Source organism: Alosa alosa, chromosome 8 (genome assembly GCF_017589495.1).
Source record: "Alosa alosa isolate M-15738 ecotype Scorff River chromosome 8, AALO_Geno_1.1, whole genome shotgun sequence".
Classification (NCBI taxonomy): domain Eukaryota; kingdom Metazoa; phylum Chordata; class Actinopteri; order Clupeiformes; family Clupeidae; genus Alosa; species Alosa alosa.
The window spans coordinates 22,433,990-22,452,604 of NC_063196.1; the positions used below are offsets into that span (position 1 = coordinate 22,433,990).

Sequence of the window (18,615 nt, forward strand, 5' to 3'; positions counted from 1 at the left end):
ACCCCAAGAGGCCTCGCTTGTCTCATGGAGAAAAGGGACGATGACGGGTGAGGTGTGGGACATGACTGTTCCAACTGTGCCAGCATTGAAAATTCACAACTTGTTTTAGAGCTCAGTGAACATCCAATTGTAGATTTGTGAGTCACAACTAAAGCATCAACAAAAATTCATTCCATGTATTGTTTATGGTTTCTTTGTTGTTGATTTTTTTTTTTTTTTTTTTTTTTTGGGGGTCTGTACAGGGGAAAACAAGGATAAACTCAGTATTCTAGATTCTAGAGATACTGATAAACTCAGTATCTCAAAAGACTGAGGAACAAGGCACTACTTGTTTGGTCTAAGCAGGTGAGGTTAATCATTCCGAGTGTGACATGTCATTCCCTGAGGCCATCCAGGATATGCTCTTTGTAGTTCTGTTTGGGTCTGGAACACATCTGGAATAGTAAGTACTTTAGCAAGACTTTTTGCTATGCCAACAACGTTCTGGTGTTTGCAAGGTTTTACAAGCCAGTGGGGTATACTACAAAGCACGTTAGACATATCTAGGCTATGTAGACATATCGAGGCTTGACAAAGCCTTGACTCAGGGGTATACGCTAAGTGATACTACGATTGCAGTTATGTGATCTATTTGTGAAACTAGGCTTTCAGCTCAGATCTGTGCGTGTTCTCGGTGTTGGGATGACTTTGGCCAATCGTGTAACGTGGAGACGCACAAGACCGCCTCTATTTAAAAACAATTACTTCCGCATTCATGAGCGATAGCTTAATCTACACTGCGGTGATTTTTTGTGTCTAACCTATAACATCAAATAAATCAATTGTCATCAGTTATTGTATGGTATGCACGTCCATAGTGGGATATTTGTACGCGGAGGGGGGGAATCTTAACAAAAAACTGTTAAGAGTGCCTATTCATTCCTTGAACAAGAATAAATCAAATATGACAGCATTTGTTTTAGGTTATACACTTTTTAGAATTTTTTTTATTTAATTTTTGAAAACTTTTTTTTTTACAAAATACAAAAAAAAAGAAACATGACGTTGTGTGAGACTTTGTACAGAACCCAAAACTTGCCCTTCACAGAGATGAACTTGAGTTATAACTACAGAACCCAAACTTGCCCTTCACAGAGATGAGTTATTACTATTCTTTCATAGCAGGAGGGCTTAAGCTTGCTTCAGAGTAGGCAGGTATGCTCAGGTACGGCAGTCTACATATGTGGGGTCACTCGATGGAAGGGCTTCAAGTGTTATGAGTGTTATTACTGTTAAGACAGTCTTTGACAGAACATGGCTAACAGTATGTGTAGTAAAATACAGAGATACAATTATTTTTAATTAAAATGAAAAAGAAAGACCGAAACAACCAGTAGGAGTGTAATGTGCAGTCACAGATGTTGATGTAAAAGACGATTTGCCAGTCAGTTCACATAGTTAAGATAAAAATAAACAAATAATAAAAAAAAAAATCCTATCACATCTTTACATTGAGAGCCCACAGTTCTCTCGCTCTCTTTCACACACACATTCTCTCTTTCACACACACATTCTCTCTTTCACACACACATTCTCTCTTTAACAAACACATTCATTCAGTCATGCACACATTCTCTCTTTCACACACATATTCTCTCTCTCTCCTACTGATCATAAAAGGACTGGCGATAAGAACTGTTCAGGACTGTCTTTCCCTACTGTTCATTGTGCTACGGCCAATTGAAAACAAAACAGAGCCTTGCATGTTTATCACTCTTTGTTTCAATGATTGTAGCACAGCGATTTGAACACAACAGCCAGTCTGATGTTGGCTTTAAGCATTACACCCTAGGAGTCCTCAGAATGTTCAGGGTTTTTTTTAGCTGGGGGTGCTCGATTAAATTTCACAAGTTCACAATGTTCTCATGCAACGGTGTCTCCAACGCTTGCAACTCAAACCCGGGAGGACTGACGATAGGACGGAGACCCTCTGGGGCAAAAGCTGCCACTCGCATTACAACCAACCAACCAAACAAACAAACAAAAAAGTTAAAATCAATTAAAAACATCTTTTGTAAGGTGCTTTTCAATGTGTGTGTGTGTGTGAGTTATCTCAGTGCTTTATCTTCCGACATTCGAACAGCAGCGGGTATATCTGCTCCACGGCAGTGGCCACAGTCTGCACATCTGGTCCTGGGGACGGGAAAGAGGAACATCAACGTTTAAGAATATTGGAACTTCAGAACTTAAAGCCTAGTGATCACATCATCAGCTATGCACAACAAATCCAAACTCGGTTATGGTTACTGACCAGACATGTTTAACAATAACCGCAAACAATGTGCTTACATTGTAATAACATCAATAGTATAATCACAGTGTTTGTTACAGAATGAAATTGTTGCAGTTTGGCCAAACAGCCTCACACACACACACACACACAGGTAAGTGATCATGAGTACTGTGAGAGATCACGGTAGAAGACTACTGTGGTACCATGTTCCATATGTGTTGTGCATGCATTACTTGAAAAGAACTAGCTCCAGTTATGTATGAACAGTGAAGGTAAGATCTCTTGTGAAAAACGTGAACTTGAAGTGAAAATTGAACAATATGAACTATGAATATTGAACAACTTGAAGCTACATCTATAAGTGTGAACATGCTTAACAAAATATGGGAACAAAACATGGGAACTAAACGCGTGCATTCTTAATAATAAATCAGTGGGGAGCCCCTGCTTGTTTCCCTGCAACAAGAAGCTTCCATCTGGGGTGATGGAAGACAGTGACACCCCTCAGTGTGTTTGAAATGTCCAGTCGATTTGCGCAATTTGTCTAGTTGCAGTCATTGCGAAAAAACCCGCCTCGCATAGATACGTGGTGGGAAACGTTTTCAGCGCTTTTCGGGCTATCTCGGGATATTCTGCTTTGGTTTTGATCCAAAACCCACCAGAGAGGTTTCCTTATACACACTCTTAAGACCACCGTCATTTGCAATTTCGATCAACTGCTCTTCCTCCTGCGCTGACAAGTTAGGACTATTCGGGATATTGACAAATGGGTTGCGGACCCACTCATTGGTTTGCCGTGAATCTTTGAAGGATGGGAAGTAACGCTCAAACTCATTTGAGAGCGCAACAAGGTGATCACGCACCAGCTCTTGAGAGAAAGGGCCCTGCCTCAGTCTCTCCCAAAACCCCCACTACTTTTTTTGAAACATATCAAATACACCCCCTCGTCCACTTTCGTCCCCCTACAAATCAAGCTTGGCTTTAAATGCAGCGACTTTATCTGCCAGTTTAAAGACAGTCGTCATTCTCCCCTGGAGTGACAGGTTGAGGTCATTAAGCAACCCGAATATGTCACACAGGTAAGCGAGTTTTGACACCCAGTCCTCATCACTAAAATGTGCAGCTAACGGTGACTTTTTTTCTGTAAGAAATCTCTGCAGCGGCTCTCGCAACTCAAACACTCTGGCCAGTGACCTGCTAAAGATAGTGGGCGGTGGTAGTGTAGTGGTTAAGGAGCTGGGCTAGCGTGCAGTAGCCTGAAAGTTGTCGGTTCAATTCCCGGCTTCCACCGTTGTGCCCTTGAGCAAGGCACTTAACCCCAAGTTGCTCTGGGGACAATGTGATCCCTTGTAATATAGCTGACATATGTAAGTCACTTTGGTCAAAAAGTGTCTGCTAAATGTAATGTAATGTAATGTAAAGATGCTTGTTTTTTGTTGCTCATTCTAGCAGTTTAGCTAACTTCGTGTGACACTACCGTTCGCCAAGAACTGATCAAGTGAAGTGAGCTGACCTGAGGCTGCGCAGCGCTGAAGGCAATATGTAAAAGTGTTGAAGTCTCAAATATTTGGGTTCTCAAACACACAATTCTCTCTCTCACACACACACACACACACATTATATAGGGGAACAAATGTTTTCTTCCTTTAAAAGGGCCTGGTTGGAGTGCTTTGATCCATAATCTGCTCTACATGACCACATTCCACCACACACTTATCCAGCCCCCCTCTCTCTCACACACACCTGAAGTCTAATCATATATTATGATACTTTATTTTAAATGAGGTCTAGCTGATCTTATATAACACATAAGGATGGAAAGAACATGGGCTACTGTAACCCTACTGGCAGATAAGCCCCCTGTTTGTGTGTGTGTGTGTATACACATGGGAGAGAGAGAGAGAGAGAGAGAGAGAGAGAACGTGTGAGTATGAGGTTGTGTGAGTGTGCGTTAGGGTTGAACATTTACAGGAACTTTCACTAACGTTAATGAACATTATTATACGGCTCTTCACAATGCAAGTAGAATGCTCCATTGACTTGAATGGGATTTCCGAAAGTTCTAGCGGTCATTATTTCTTGGAAAAGGACCTCTGAAAACAAGAATGACCGCTGTCAATGGCAACGGAGTTTGTGCTTGGAACTTCATTCAAAAGTGAAAGCAGACGGTTGATCAGCTGTGTTCTAAAGATTGTTTGATTCAAGTTCAGCGTGTGTTGCGAACTATTTGTTTCTCAGCAAAAGCCACGACGAAACGGTAACAAATAAGTGTAAAGAGACATATCATGGAGTTTATTTTTTCGTTTTGGCAAGTAGCCGTATAATAAGCGGGATAATGTATAGAACGCCAGTTATTATGGGTAAATAAGTCCCTAATAAGTCGGGACTTATTTTCCCCATAATGACCGACGTTCTATACATTATCCCTTACATAATTGATGATTCATTCAACCCGGATGTCGTCCGCTGGCCCCCATTATGAAAAATTCCTCAATAAATTACTTTATTGAAAAAAGCCATTTTACATTCAAATTTAAAGTAGATATATGATCGCCGGGGCAACATATTTATTGCCAATTTTACAAGGCATAAGGCAGGACACTTGTAGGAAAACAAAGAAAGATGAATAGCAATAATGAAAACGTGCTGTTTTACATTCAACTTTTTGAAATGTATTTGCTAGTCGCAGCAATTAATTTATTGGCACTTTTACGTGGCTTAAGGCCACGGACCGTAGGCCTGTTGCAGGCTACTTTAAAAAATAGGCTGGACACCTGTAGGCTAATAAAAAACAAAAAAACATGATCTTTAAACAACTTCCTGAACCAGCGACTTCCTAAAGTCACAGGTTGGTTAGTCTATGTTCTTATTCAGAAAAATGAACATATCTGGGGTGAGGCGTCTGCACAATCAGTTTACTGTCAGTCCGCCTGCTGAAAATACTTGGTCAGGTGACAGAGGTTGCGGGTACATAGCGCCGTGCTACATTGGCAAGCCTCGGGAATCTTGTTGCGTTGATTTTCCAGCAACCTGTGGGATTTGTATTTAGGAGAGACGGGCTATCTTTGAGGTAACTCTCCACTTCTGCATGAGAAATTTGTGCTGTTCTAAAAGTGTGCGAGACCTTAAGAATTATTCATTTAGTTTTGAAATCAGTCGACTAATTTCTTAATGACAAATAATGAATCATTGATTATTCATTAGAAACCCTAGTGTGTGTTTATGTGTTTGAGTGTCAGCTTGCATGAATGTGTGTGTGTGTGTGCACTTCTGTGTATGTGCATGAGGTTGTACCAGTGTATTTCTGTATTTGTGTATTACTCTGTACTTGCATGAGTAAGTAAGAGAGTGTGTGTGTGTGTGTGTGTGTGTGTGTGTGTATACCTGTGAGAGTGATGCTGCCGGTGGAGAAGATCTGTATTGTAGCCCTGAGCTGTTTAATGCGGTATGATGCAGCAGGGTGGAGTTCAGGCTCATAACTGAAACACACACACACAGATAAAACAGAGACACACATTAGTAAGAGCCAGGTGTGTTTGGTGTTAGTATTATTTATGATGATTTACACAGCGGTCATATTTTGTAAAGGTCTGGCAGGGAAATTTTTGCTTTCGTAAATGCCGTGCTTTCTCAAATAAGCATAGAATCACTGCTCATGTAGCTGGTTACAATTAAGCATTCTCCTTCACCAACCTATGAGCTTAGCCAGTCACGTCAGTGGAACGCTGAGACCCTTCTCATCTGCTGATACAGCAACAGGAGAGTCATCCACTGCTATCCTGCTCCTCATTTGGGAGAATCGGGAGAATTTACAAATTCCCGGTGGGCCGGTGGCGTTTTGGGGCTAAAACTGAGCTAAAAAGCGCATGACATTGCTGTTTGAATATTTTTTCTTTGCTGTACCTTCCGAGTAGCCTGCACGGTGTGACTGCAGTTCCTTTTGTTTTCAGAATGTTCATTATATCCATAACCTTAAGTATTTCTTCAGTGATTGGCAAGTTACCACCAGAAACCAACGATCACGTCAGACCTGTCCATACTCTCTCTCCTGTGCGCATGAAAACTGCACACGTGTTGTAGATTTGTTTCAGTACTTTCTATCTGCTTTCCTTTTGCAATCTCGTTTTTGTTTAGGTTATCTAGTGTAACAGAGGCGAACTGAGCTAGCATGCTAGTTTTTGTTTAGGTTATCTAGTGTAACAGAGGCGAACTGAGCTAGCATGCTAGTTGCGCGTGTAAATCCTCACACCCCTAACCTTAAGAACGCTTCTAACCGCTGAGTTGGAAGCCTGGGCTTTTAGCTCAGTGGTTAGAGCGTTCGACTACCATGCCAGTGTATGTCGAGGTGGCGGGTTCGAGGGCCGTGAAAGGCCGACGAATTACGACCTGTTACACTTGCTCGCGTAGTCCGCCGCTGGAATTATTGGTCAGTAGTTAGAACTGATTTGTCTTTTGTTTTCTAAAAAGATGGACAAATGCCAGCGACAATGTCCACCCCCTAATAACGCCCCTGTTCATAATCTATCGGGACTGAAGGAGCAAACAATCAGTGTTAATAATCAAACGGTAGCGTTTGTGTTTGTCTAATGTTATCCTCTTGCACTAGTAGAAGCTAACAGAGAAGCTGTAACATGCTGATTAAAAGAAACAGCCGGGTTCTAACGTTACATTGGCCATTAGCAAGTTCTCTGAACAGTAAAGGGCGGCAAAGTGCGATGCTGGTGTGTGGAGTTGTGCTGAAAACAATGGAATCTAATATAATTAATGTCGTAAGCGGAGTGTGCCACAGTCATGGCGGCGCCGGTGTATGTAGCCCTGCAGGCCCAGCAGCGAATTCACTTCCTGAGAGTCTTAAGAAGGAACAAGCTGTGGGGGCGCTATGGGGGTGCTGTGAGGGGGCTAAGGGGGTGCTGTGAGGGGGCTATGGGGGTGCTGTTAGGGGGCTATGGGGATGCTGTGAGGGGGCTATGGGGGTGCTGTGAGGGGGCTATGGGGGTGCTATGGGGTAACTGGTTACAGCGCCCATACCATATTCGGGCCCACGTGCCCATTGGAGTCCAACCCATGTCATTTCCCGCCATGGTCCCGCCCAGGGCTCGAAATTAACTTTTTTTCTCAGTGTCCCGCAGCTGTCCCGAATTCTACTTGGAACTGTCCCGGACTTAAACACCAGTGTCCCAAATTCAAGTTCTTGTTTTTTTCCCATTCTACATAATAAACAGCATAATAATCAGTACCTTGGCTTGCATCACTTAATTAACTCGTTCTGGTCCACCATGTCAGTTCTGAACAATTTATTAAACACCATTTTATCAACATTAATCATCTGCTGTTTCACACAACACTCATTTTCAGAGGTTGCGCTTTTGGCTATTTTTTGAGGTTGCACTAGACGTTCTCATTGTCCATCGTTTTGACGGACAGGGTTGTAAAACATTCCATCAATAATCTATTTTCAAGTGTCTTTAATTTCAATGTCAGTTTGGTGTGATGTCATGGCCACAGATCTAAGTGAAAACAATAAGTAGCGTGGGAAATTACCACAAAGCTGTCAGATAGGCTACTCTCCTGCCGCGCTCTCACCCTCTTGTGCACACTGAAATGCATTCCCAATTAAATGAACCGTATGTAAGAAATGTATTTCAATTAATCATAAAATGGCCCTGATATGTCACTAGACATTAAGAAAGCATGTTCATTTCAAATACTTCTATCACTGACAACAGTAGTCCGGCCAGGATATTGTCATTTAAAAAGTGAAGTTGCAGCCCTCAACTGATGTTGATGTTGTGTTTTATCATGTCATGTTGTGTTTTGGCCTAATGCACCACCCTCTACCTATTTACTAATCACAAAGTCAGTAGTGTTTCGGCATCTGGGTTGGCAACCTCGAGTCAGGGGGGAGGGGGAGGGGATACACCGCTCTACAGTAATTTGAATCTCTGATAAACCTCTATAAATCTCTATGATAAACTAATAAATGCTCGGCGGGCCGGATTAAAGTGCGTGGCGGGCCGCAGTTTGGACACCCCTAGCCTTAGAACTGCCACAGCGAAACGTCAAAAGCTAACTTAAATAACTGTTTTCATTGTTATAGGCTACTTTAAAACACTATCATTTTGTCAAATTGCAGTTGCAGTAGGCTATTTAGCTCAGCATGATATTGATGACGTTTGTCTGTCACTGACAGAAAACACGCAGCGTTTTAGTCGGAGAGGACTGTCATGTGGTTTTTTTTAGAACACCAGTTTAGCCTAACCTTAGGCCTACACTATCAGTCAAAAATGTTCACAATTTCATGAAAACAAATGCCATTTACCTGCCTGCTAGTTAGGCAAGTTAACCTCTATATCGGAAAGTGACCCATTAGGCTACCGCCCGTGCCCTATTTTTGTGTCGGCCTATGAGGTCATTAATATTCATTTAACCAATACGCGGGAGTTCTAAAGGAAACGCCAAGCACTAACTCATTTGGCTCATTACTATATTTGTACCAAAAATAACATTGTAGCCTACAGTGATTTGAAGAGCAGTAGCCAAAACAGTGTTGTGAGGCTGCATGTACAAAACCGCTTCTTTACAGATCAGCTGGCTGCTGCTTTTGCCAGCTGTCCGTTACGGCAGATCAAATTTTGTTTAATTTTATTCGGACGAGAAAGATACTTACTCTGCTGTCCCAGACATCATTACTCTGCTGTCCCAGAGTTGTCCCAGACATCATTCTATTGTGTCCCGGAAGCATTTTTTATGGTCCCCGGGACGTCGGGACATCGTTAATTTCGAGCCCTGGTCCCGCCCCATGTCTCTCTCCCACTCGCTTCCTGTCCCTCTCTCTACTGTCCTGTCTGATTAAAAGGTATAAAAAGCCCAAAACAAATATTTAAAAAAAATAAGGAGAAGGAGGAGGAATAAACTAGAGGAGAGGCTGCTGGTGTCATTCTACCATGCCACCATCCAGAGTGTGATGTCACACTCCGTCACTGTGTGGCACGCCGGGTGCACCGTGGCTGATAAGAAGCTGCATAGGGTGATAAACACCGCCGGAAAAACACTCGGCTGTCCCCTGCCCTCCCTGGGTGACATGGCCAGCTCTTGATGGCTCTCCAGAACTCAAAGGATTATCAGAGACCACCTCCATCCTGCACAGCACCTGCTCTGCCTGCTGCCCTCTGGAAGGACATGCAGAAGCATAAAGACAGAACAAACAGACTGAAAAACAGCTTCTTCCCATGGGCCTACACACCAATGAGCCATGGGCCTACACACACGAGCCTACACACACATGGGCCTACACACACATTAGTCATGGGCCTACACACACGAGCCTACACACACATGGGCCATAGGCCTACACACGCATCGCATACACACACATGGGCCTACACACACATGGGCCTACACTCACATGGGCCTACACTCACATGGGCCTACACACACGCCATGGGGCTACACACACATGAGCCATGGGCCTACACAACCATGGGCCTACACACATATGAGCCATGGGCCTACACACACACCCATGGGCCTACACACACGTGAGCCATGGGCCTACACACACGAGCCAGTGACCCTCTGATAAAGCATATGCTATACTTTCTCAATAACAATAACACGCGTGCAATATCTACAACCAGTGCAATAATGTTTCCATGTGCAATAGACTGTCTGTCTTAGCTAGCTAGAAGCATCCATGAACTTCAAAATGCAATGAACTATCCAGCAGGACACCAATATGTCTTACTAGACTGCAAATTTGCAGACAGAGGACCAAGTGCATTTGTCAAACTGACAACAGAGCTAGGGGAGCCAAATATTATATAACTTCAGTTTTGTTGTAATTCAGTCCTAACTGTGTAGAGTTTACAGTCAAACATGCTATTAGGAAAACAGTGAGACGTAGCCTGTGTGTTTTACATTTAAAAAAAACAAACTTGGTTCTAGTACAGCTTAACTTTGTACTACAGACCTTCTTCCACTCGGTGTACTTTGTTGGCCAAATCAAGGCTGCATATTTTACATTTGCCACTTTAATCTCATTTGTGTAGAAATAGGGTTGATGAGGTGAACACCCTGCAGACCTGCCTGGCACTGTCCTGCTTTTACCACCAGAGGGCGTTCACGCACCATTTAACCAGCATAACTGCATCTCCATGCCTGATTTGCTTCCTCCTTTTCAGTTTTGAGTTTGTTAACCCATTTACTCCTGAAATGCCTGCTAAAAACGCCTATAGAATCCTATGGCATTCTAGACTAAATAACCTTATTTCCTAAGGGTTTTCTGAAAAAATACTAAGAATTGTCAACGTCTACCAAAACCTTAATATCTAAGCCTCTGTACACCTAGAAACATGAAATAAAAAGCATGCTGCGCTACGCAGCAACCAGCGGGAGAGTCAATGCTGCGCTACGCAGCAACAGGCGGGAGATAGAATGTTGCGTCGTGCAGCATCCAGCACGAATGGGTTAAGGGAATTTCTAGGCTTTCTGTGTTCCTGTAAGGAACTTAGACCAAACCTGTGAACCTAACATGCTCACAAGCAGATTTTCTTCAAACCCACTCTGTATCTCCTCCTTCCTACTGAGAAGCTATTGGACGTAAGGTGACATTTTCTCACTAATCTATCCAATGCACAGCCAAATTAATTTATATTGCCCAGGCCCAGAAAGGATTTGTTGGAGGAAGTCTATTTTGCCACTTCTGGGACCTATAGGCCAACTGATGTATAAGCTAGGCTAACGGTGGGGGTGTAGTGAATTATGCGAAGCTAGGCTAACGGTGGGGTTGTAGTGAATTATGCGAAGCTAGGCTAATGGTGGGGTTGTAGTGAATTATGCAAAGTTAGGCTAACGGTGGGGTTTTAGTGAATTATGCAAAGCTAGGCTAATGGTGGGGGTGTCAGACTGAATTATTGCACGCACAGAAGGAATGATAGCTTTTCATAGTTGTCTGGCATGCGAGAGGGAACAAACTTGGTCTTAGGTGTAAACTGAACTAACTCAGATCAGCTGTATCAAACCTTAGTCTCAGAGTTTCCCCATCTCATCTCAGGGTAAATCAACTCAGAAATCGAGGTTAGACTGTTAGTTTGTTAAACCTCCTCCTCTGGACTGTTCCTTCAACCAAAGAGAAACATGAAGGCACGTCCTAATAAACCAATATAATAATACACCAATTCATTTCTTGTCGTCAGGTGCCTCCAGCCTTCCAATCTGAGGGTGCACTACACCACTAATACTCTATGCCGACCAATCAACTACACTGCTGCTTGAGGAGTGGAGGGGTGCGTTTTGGACTGGATCAAATAGCAATCATTCACCAAGATTCCATACAGCACCTGAGTCCTGAGTCAGATCAAGATGGCTACCACCAGTCATGAATTCCGTCTCAGGCTAACCTACCTGATGGAACTTCATCCACTTCTGAAGAGCATTAACAATCTTGGAAGCCTTATTTTTTTGGAATTGGCCTACTTCAGCTAAACAGCAGCTTTCTCAAAAATAAACATTTTGAGACGAGAAGTGTCCTGGGATCACTTTGGCACTGTGACTCCTGACTGGAGTCTCAACACAGTCCAGCTGCATTAGCTAATCAGCAGATTCTCCTACTGTTCAAGAACTATTCGCTGCTAATGATCGCACCAGCATTAGAGAGAGACAGAGACAGAAATAGACACAGAGAGAGACAGACAGAGACAGAGAGAGAGAGAGAGAGAGAGACAGACAGATATGCCCAGAGTTCACAGAACAAACTAATGAAGGAAAAATGAAATATATATTTGGAGAGATGAAAGAAACTGCACTAGCAGCAGCAAAATATGTATCGGCATGCCACAAAAAAAGAGATACAACCTCAAACCAGTGAGGGCACCCCACACACACAAAAAAGACTTATGTGTTTGTTTCAACCTCTCATTCATTTATTTAATTAATTAATTAATATTTTTTTCTGGGAATTGATCCCTTCTGTTCTATACATTAGTTATTCTCTAATAATTTATTTTTTATTTAATCGTTATTAATATTACTATTATTGAAAATCATACATATTATTACTGTTATTGACATTATTACTGCTGTTTATTACACGGCTCTTCACAAGGCAAGTAGAATGCTCCATTGACTTAAATGGGATTTCCCAAAGTTCTAGCGGTCATTATTTTCGAGGAAAGGACCTCTGAAAAAAATAATGACCGCTGTCAATGGCAATGCAGTTGGTGCTTCTACCTCAGGTCTTTCATATCACTACGCAAGGACTGGAACTTCATTCAAAAGTGAAAGCAGACGGCAAGCAGCTGTGTTCTAAAGAATGTTTGATTCAAGTTCAGCGTGTGTTGTTGCGAACTATTTATTTCAATGTATAGAACGCCGGTTATTATTGGGAAAATAAGTCCCTTCAGGGCGGAACAAGTCCGGTTCGCCCTGTCGGGACTTATTTTCCCAATAATAACCGGCGTTCTATACATTATCCCTTACTTATTTTACTGTTATTGCTTTATTATTATTTATTATTTCTTGAATTTCCTTGAATCTATCTATCTATCTATCTATCTTATTTTAAATGTTACTGCTTTGGCGATATTGTACAATGCAAAGTCATGCCAATAAAGCTCATTGAATTGAATTGACAGAGAGAAAGAGAGAGAGAGAGAGAGAGAGACAGACAGAGAGAGAGAGAGAGAGACATAGACAGACAGAGAGAGAGAGAGAGACACTGCAGTGATGGTGTCCAAGCGTTGGAAAGGTTAGAGACGCCTTTGGGTGGAGGTTATTCAAATCAAGTTCTCTTTGGCCTGAGTAGGGAGTTCACGCTAGGTACTCACTATTCTTGTGGAACCAGCCCACAGTGAGTGAGGGGAATCCATCAGCCATATTGCAGGCTGTAGAGTGTGTTAGTGTGTTCCTTACCTGGCGATGGGACGGTTGTTCTTAGTGAACTGGATGAGATGGACTTGAAAGGGCAGAGAGCAAACAGCCAGGACGTTTACCACCTTGAAGGCCGAGAACCTCACCTGCAGATGCATTAGAGCAGTTAAAGGTGTCCATTTTGGCACATTTTACTGATTAAGGAGTTAGAGATGTGCTGGGCTAATTAATTAAGAATATGTTGTCACACACCTTGAAGCCAAGTTTCTGCAAAACACGAGCGAGCCTTCGAGCACCCGCCTTGGCGTCCTCTTCACTAAACACACACATATACAAATAGAGACACATGCAGACACACAAACACACCCACACACACATACACACATACACACACACAATATGAGTAGATAGATGGCCACTTTATTGATCCCCAAGTAAACAAGCAGTAGATGTGCAACAACAGCTGTGCTCGGGGAGCAGTAAGGGGTTAGGTGCCTTGCTCAAGGGCACTTCAGCCGTGCCTACTGGTTGGGGTTCGAACCGGCAACCCTCCGGTTACAAGTCCGAAGTGCTAACCAGTAGGCCACGGCTGCCCAGTAATAAATCCTGAGCTAGAATATACAAATGAAGAAAGGCCCTTCAGAAGGGAACATGCATCTGCATTTAGTGAGCCCAAAAAATCACAAAATCATTCTATGGCAATGTCAAGTCAGATAATGCACAATAGTTACATTATGTTAAATAATGCTGAATTATGAACATAAACCACCATTAAACCATATATTCAATGGATGGCAATCCATTGCTTGTTTGAGGTCAGTCTCACCTTGTTGCTCCAGTGCAAATGATCTTTCCTGAGGACCAGATAGAGGCGGTGATTTTAGGCTTACGTAGCTTCATCAAGACTTTCTGAGGCCCCAGAGAGAGAGAAGGAAAGCAAGTCCAAGATTGGACAAGGTATTAGATGAACACTTCTAGGGAATTGTGGCTGCTTACATTGCATGGCAGTAACTAAAGTGTAGGATGGCTGTCAATCACTGCTTAGTGGGTCAGTGACTTAGCCTTTAAATGGTATGCAATCGCAATCCAGACTATACTGGCAGAGTATCCACTCGCATACATCCACAATGCATGTTCAAATATTAATCTCACCCCGAATTCTGGTTTGTAAATGACATTCAATCCCTCTAGTGCAATGGTCCGCAGATTCAGATGGCATCTGGTCCTAAAGGTGGCCACGACGTTAGTTATTATGATATCCAGCGCCACATCGTTGCCGGGATCCATGAGGGCGCCTTAAAGATACACTTGCCGGAGTTGACAGATGTGCATGCCAGGAACTAAATGGACAACTGGAATGCGAAACAGCAATGGCCTTCAACGGCAGGTAGATATGACAGCAGGTCTCCTGTTACCTAGTAACAGCAGTGTACAAAAATCAGCAAATGGCTTGGATACTGTAACGTTAACTGGTACAAGCGCGTGCCCTGATGCATTAGAATTTAAGTTTATGTTTGTTATAACAAGGGCACAGCACGACCCACCTGTATTATTTCTTTGTGTTTACTTGGACAGTTTTCCTTCAGATGTTTCTGTTCGCCTGCGACCAAGAGGGTTCGAATTACTTTTATGTAGCTGGTGCCTTCTCGTGAGGGCTTGTTGACGGCTTATCTCGAGGTACCATGGATGCTTCTAGCTAGCTAACTGTCTGCGACAGTCAACCATGGGTCAGTTTCTCCGTTTCCTCAGGGGGCAGGTGTGGTCCTGTATTCAGAACTCTAAGAACGCATAAGCACACAATATGGATAACATTAATGTTAGACACTCAGCTGAACAACAGCAACAGCTGTGTTCTCGCAAAAATGATTTGACAAGCATGTGGACGTTTATCAGCCATCAACCTTAGCGCTAACGTTACTTGAAAACTAAATGGTACAGTCGCCTTAGCTGGACAGCTAACTATGCTATAGTAGTCACAAAAGTGTATTAATAGTTAGCAATGCAAGAATGGTTGAAACAGGTAAGATTCTGCTGAATCTGACAAGCTAAAAGTGGAATATATCATGACTGTTAGCTCTTAGCTGTTTCCACAAACAAAGAACAAGCTTGTTAGCGAGTGCGGTTCTGGCTAACAGGATGCAAGGGAAGCTAGTAGCTAGCTAGCCACCTTACTTGGGTTCATCACAAAACAATAACGGCGACATATATAATTTGGTAGTTGGCATAACGTACATAATCCGTCAAAATTCACTGCTGTCGAAAAATGAAGCAATTAACAGTCTAATTATAAACAACGTCTCATGCACTTGTTGTCTGTCAAGCCGCACTACAGTATGGGTAGTTCACAAAGATACAAAGTATTCAACCCAGATAGCGTTGCTAACCGGACACCTAAATTACACATGCCCCCCTCGGTCAGTCGTACATGCTAGCTACTCGCTAGGTAACGTACCGGTATGCTATTTTAGCTGGAGCCCGGTACCATTAGTGAATCACACTCACTGTAATTGTGAGGGGATGCATGGTCATAGGTGCGAATATCGCATGTGTCTGATGGTTTCCCCGAAGGCTACACTTTACTAGCTTTAAAACAAGGGAAAACTTCATGTAACGATTGAGGTTACTGTTTTGGTTGTGGTCGACTTCCTGACGTCAACGTTTCCAGGTTCTGTGTGTAGAGAAATGTTTGAGGAGGAAGTTCTAGCTGAAAAAAACTGTTGCGACATCTAGTGGACATAAATGTCTGTACGTGTGTGATGGGAAACAAGACTGGCTTGAAGCAAACCTCCTATTGTAAACTTAAAATGGCACTACGTTGTAAGCTAATAGGATTAAAGTATTTGTAAAACAGAAACCGCCAAATGAAAACTGTTTACTTGCAATGAAACAGAGTTCTGATTCATCACCACAGAAGTTCAGCCGGCCATGAAAGCCTCAACAGAATCCTGCCAAACAAGCTGCAACCATCCAACACCATGGTTAATGGGATTTGCATTTGACACCCTTTTCCTTTGGAAAGCTCTGACTGTGTGACCTCTCCAGGGTTTACAGTGAGATCAGTGTGAAAGCTGGTGTTTATTTTCTCTTGTCTCACGTCCAGTCAGGTCCTCAGAGCAGGCAGCTTTTGTCTTTGCGTGGCGGGCTGAACGCACATCTGGGACCCCTGGTGCATTGTTTGTGGTTTTGCGGCCGTTGGAAAACTGACAGAGGAATCCAAGTAGCCGTCTCTGACATGTGGGCTGTGAGAGTGCAGGTCATTACCGGTGAGACATCCCAGCTGTGCGGCCGGACGATGAATGGGCCGAGGACTCTTCCTAGAGGCACTAATGTGAATGAGCTCACACTACAGAGCCCTTGTCATTGTTGCCTATTTGCATTTGTTTATCAAGCTTGGTTTCCTCAATGGGGAGTTTGGACTTATTTCCCCCAGAAACTTTTAGGGAATTATCAAGAGGGTTGTGTGGTGCGGTCCTGTCTCCTGTTCTCTGTCTTATTTTTCTCTCTGTTTGTCTTCTTCCATTCTACCCCCTCATTTCTTTTTGCTCTTAAGCCCCCACCCAACCCATATACAAACACACACACACACACACTAAAGAGAAGCACAGAGACACACACCGGCACTTTGCTTTTAACTGGAAGTTTCCCAAACACAACAGCGCGTTCACTTTATGAAGATTCACTGCTGTTGTTGTGGGTCTTAAGCAGATACCAGATCGCCCTTTTGTGCAATCTCAAGGGTCTCTCCTTGGAGAATTAAGTCGGGCCTGTAAATAAAATAAATTCCCACTGAAAGCCCTGCTCAGACGTCCCGGACTGTTTACTATAAAGCCTTGAGATTTAAAGCAGGTTCGTGTCTAAGCAGACCACAAGCGACGATTCCTTTAGGGTTCTCCATATCTCTTGCATCCTTGCGGACTGAACTGCATCTACAGGAGTGTGTTTATAGACCATAAAAGCATGCGTCATCTCAGAAAAGCTCTTCCTGTGGGGAATAATGCCCTATTCATTAAGTCGGAGATCCATAAACACACAGCACACAAAAGGTAAACACTGCGATACATCACTCTTGTGCTACGTTCACACAGCCAAGTGTGGGTGTGGATGTGTGTGTGTGTGTGTGAGTGCCCGTGTGTTTGTGTTCACTTATCTTTTGTCTGATCTTCACTAAGTTTTACTCTTGGTTGACCCCGTATGGATACCATAAAGTTATTTTCACCAAATTTTCCAATCGTCCAGATGCAAGCATTCTTTCTAGCATCTTGTATTTTCCCTTTGGAATGAAGTAAACATACTATCCTCTTTTAAAAAAAAAACAAAATCTCACTTTGTCAATATGTCACTTTGCTGATGTGTTGATGTCTAATTTAGTGCATTTTGGCTCCACGTAAGCCATGTTGTATGTAGGCTACTTTGTGAAATGTGTGCCTGTGCTTGCTCTTCAAAAAAATAAAATATTGATCACAGTTAAGACCAAAAAGATTTCAAAGGTCAATCATGTTGAAGGTTAGCAGTCCAGAGGCCTTCTTTTTCCACGGTTATGTTTGGAGTTACAGAGGAGTGGTCAGGGAAAAGGCATGCTTGCTTGCAGCTCCTTAGTCTCGAGGACGCGAAGCGAAGGACAACACAGGGATTTCCGGAATCTTCCAAAGGCCGGCAGACCAGACGATGAACAACAATCAAAGGCACCTGGACGTCTCTGTCTCTGCTGTGATCAACACGGCAGGTTCAGTGCCTCTTCTCATTAGCGTCCTGATCTTGCGCATGAGCCTTCCTCTGCACTGTCTCCCCTTTACAGTCCCTATTGCTATGGTGACCTCGTCTTGCTGCTTTGGCTCGGTGAAGTTGGACCAGCGGACTGTTCGCCAATGTTTTTCTTGGGAGGACATCACAGGAAGAAACTACACGCACAGGACCAGGTTCAATAAGGCTGACTGTGAGGGGGTTAGACGCCAGGAAGAGCTCAATGCTTACTTCTGCAGAGGCCTTCACTTCATGCGATGTGTTGTTACACTGTAATAAGCAAATGCAGTGTGAGTTATTAAGATCTTCCTTCCGAAATGGAGTTCTGTTGTCGATGATAAGACATCTTTTAGACCAAGTTGTTGTCCATCAATCTTTCTTACAAATTATATGGAAAACACAAAAGAAACAAAGCTGTTCCACTCAGGACACTCTTGCATTGGAGCTGAATAATAAGCTCTGGAATGGATTGTTCAGTGGTAGCTTAAATCTGGCTCAAGGATTTTAGACAAACATTTATGCAGTCATTAGTTCATTTTACAAAGCAAAGCTGTTCAAAGCAAAGCTGTTTTACTGACTATAAAGCACATACTTTATAGCTGTCCCCCACTCCCATTCACCACCTCAATGAGCTAGTGAAAGTAGTTAGCCTTGGATAAGCACTTTGTAAGTTGGTGAAATGCTTGATGAAATAATAATGATAATTAACATTATTATTGTTGTTGTTGTTGTTAGTA

At 42.9% G+C, this 18,615-nt stretch overlaps 1 protein-coding gene across 4 annotated transcripts; it reads right to left on the bottom strand.

Annotated features, from left to right (window-relative positions):
- Nucleotides 1-819: 819 nt before the first annotated feature.
- Nucleotides 820-15,800, bottom strand: tbpl1 (TBP-like 1). Of its 4 annotated transcripts, none has more exons than XM_048250297.1 (8): nucleotides 15,641-15,800; nucleotides 14,683-14,916; nucleotides 14,291-14,553; nucleotides 13,965-14,047; nucleotides 13,391-13,454; nucleotides 13,181-13,284; nucleotides 5,657-5,751; nucleotides 820-2,172 (listed from the first exon to the last, which is right to left on the bottom strand). In XM_048250297.1, exons 3-8 carry the CDS (start codon nucleotides 14,423-14,425, stop codon nucleotides 2,093-2,095), a joined length of 561 nt encoding a protein of 186 aa, XP_048106254.1. In that variant the 5' UTR covers nucleotides 14,426-14,553; nucleotides 14,683-14,916; nucleotides 15,641-15,800; the 3' UTR covers nucleotides 820-2,092. The 4 variants fall into 4 exon arrangements, with proteins under 4 accessions (XP_048106254.1, XP_048106255.1, XP_048106253.1 ...); XM_048250298.1 differs by having other exon boundaries at nucleotides 14,291-14,490; nucleotides 15,591-15,800; XM_048250296.1 differs by having other exon boundaries at nucleotides 15,591-15,800.
- Between the last annotated feature and the right edge of the window lie 2,815 nt (nucleotides 15,801-18,615).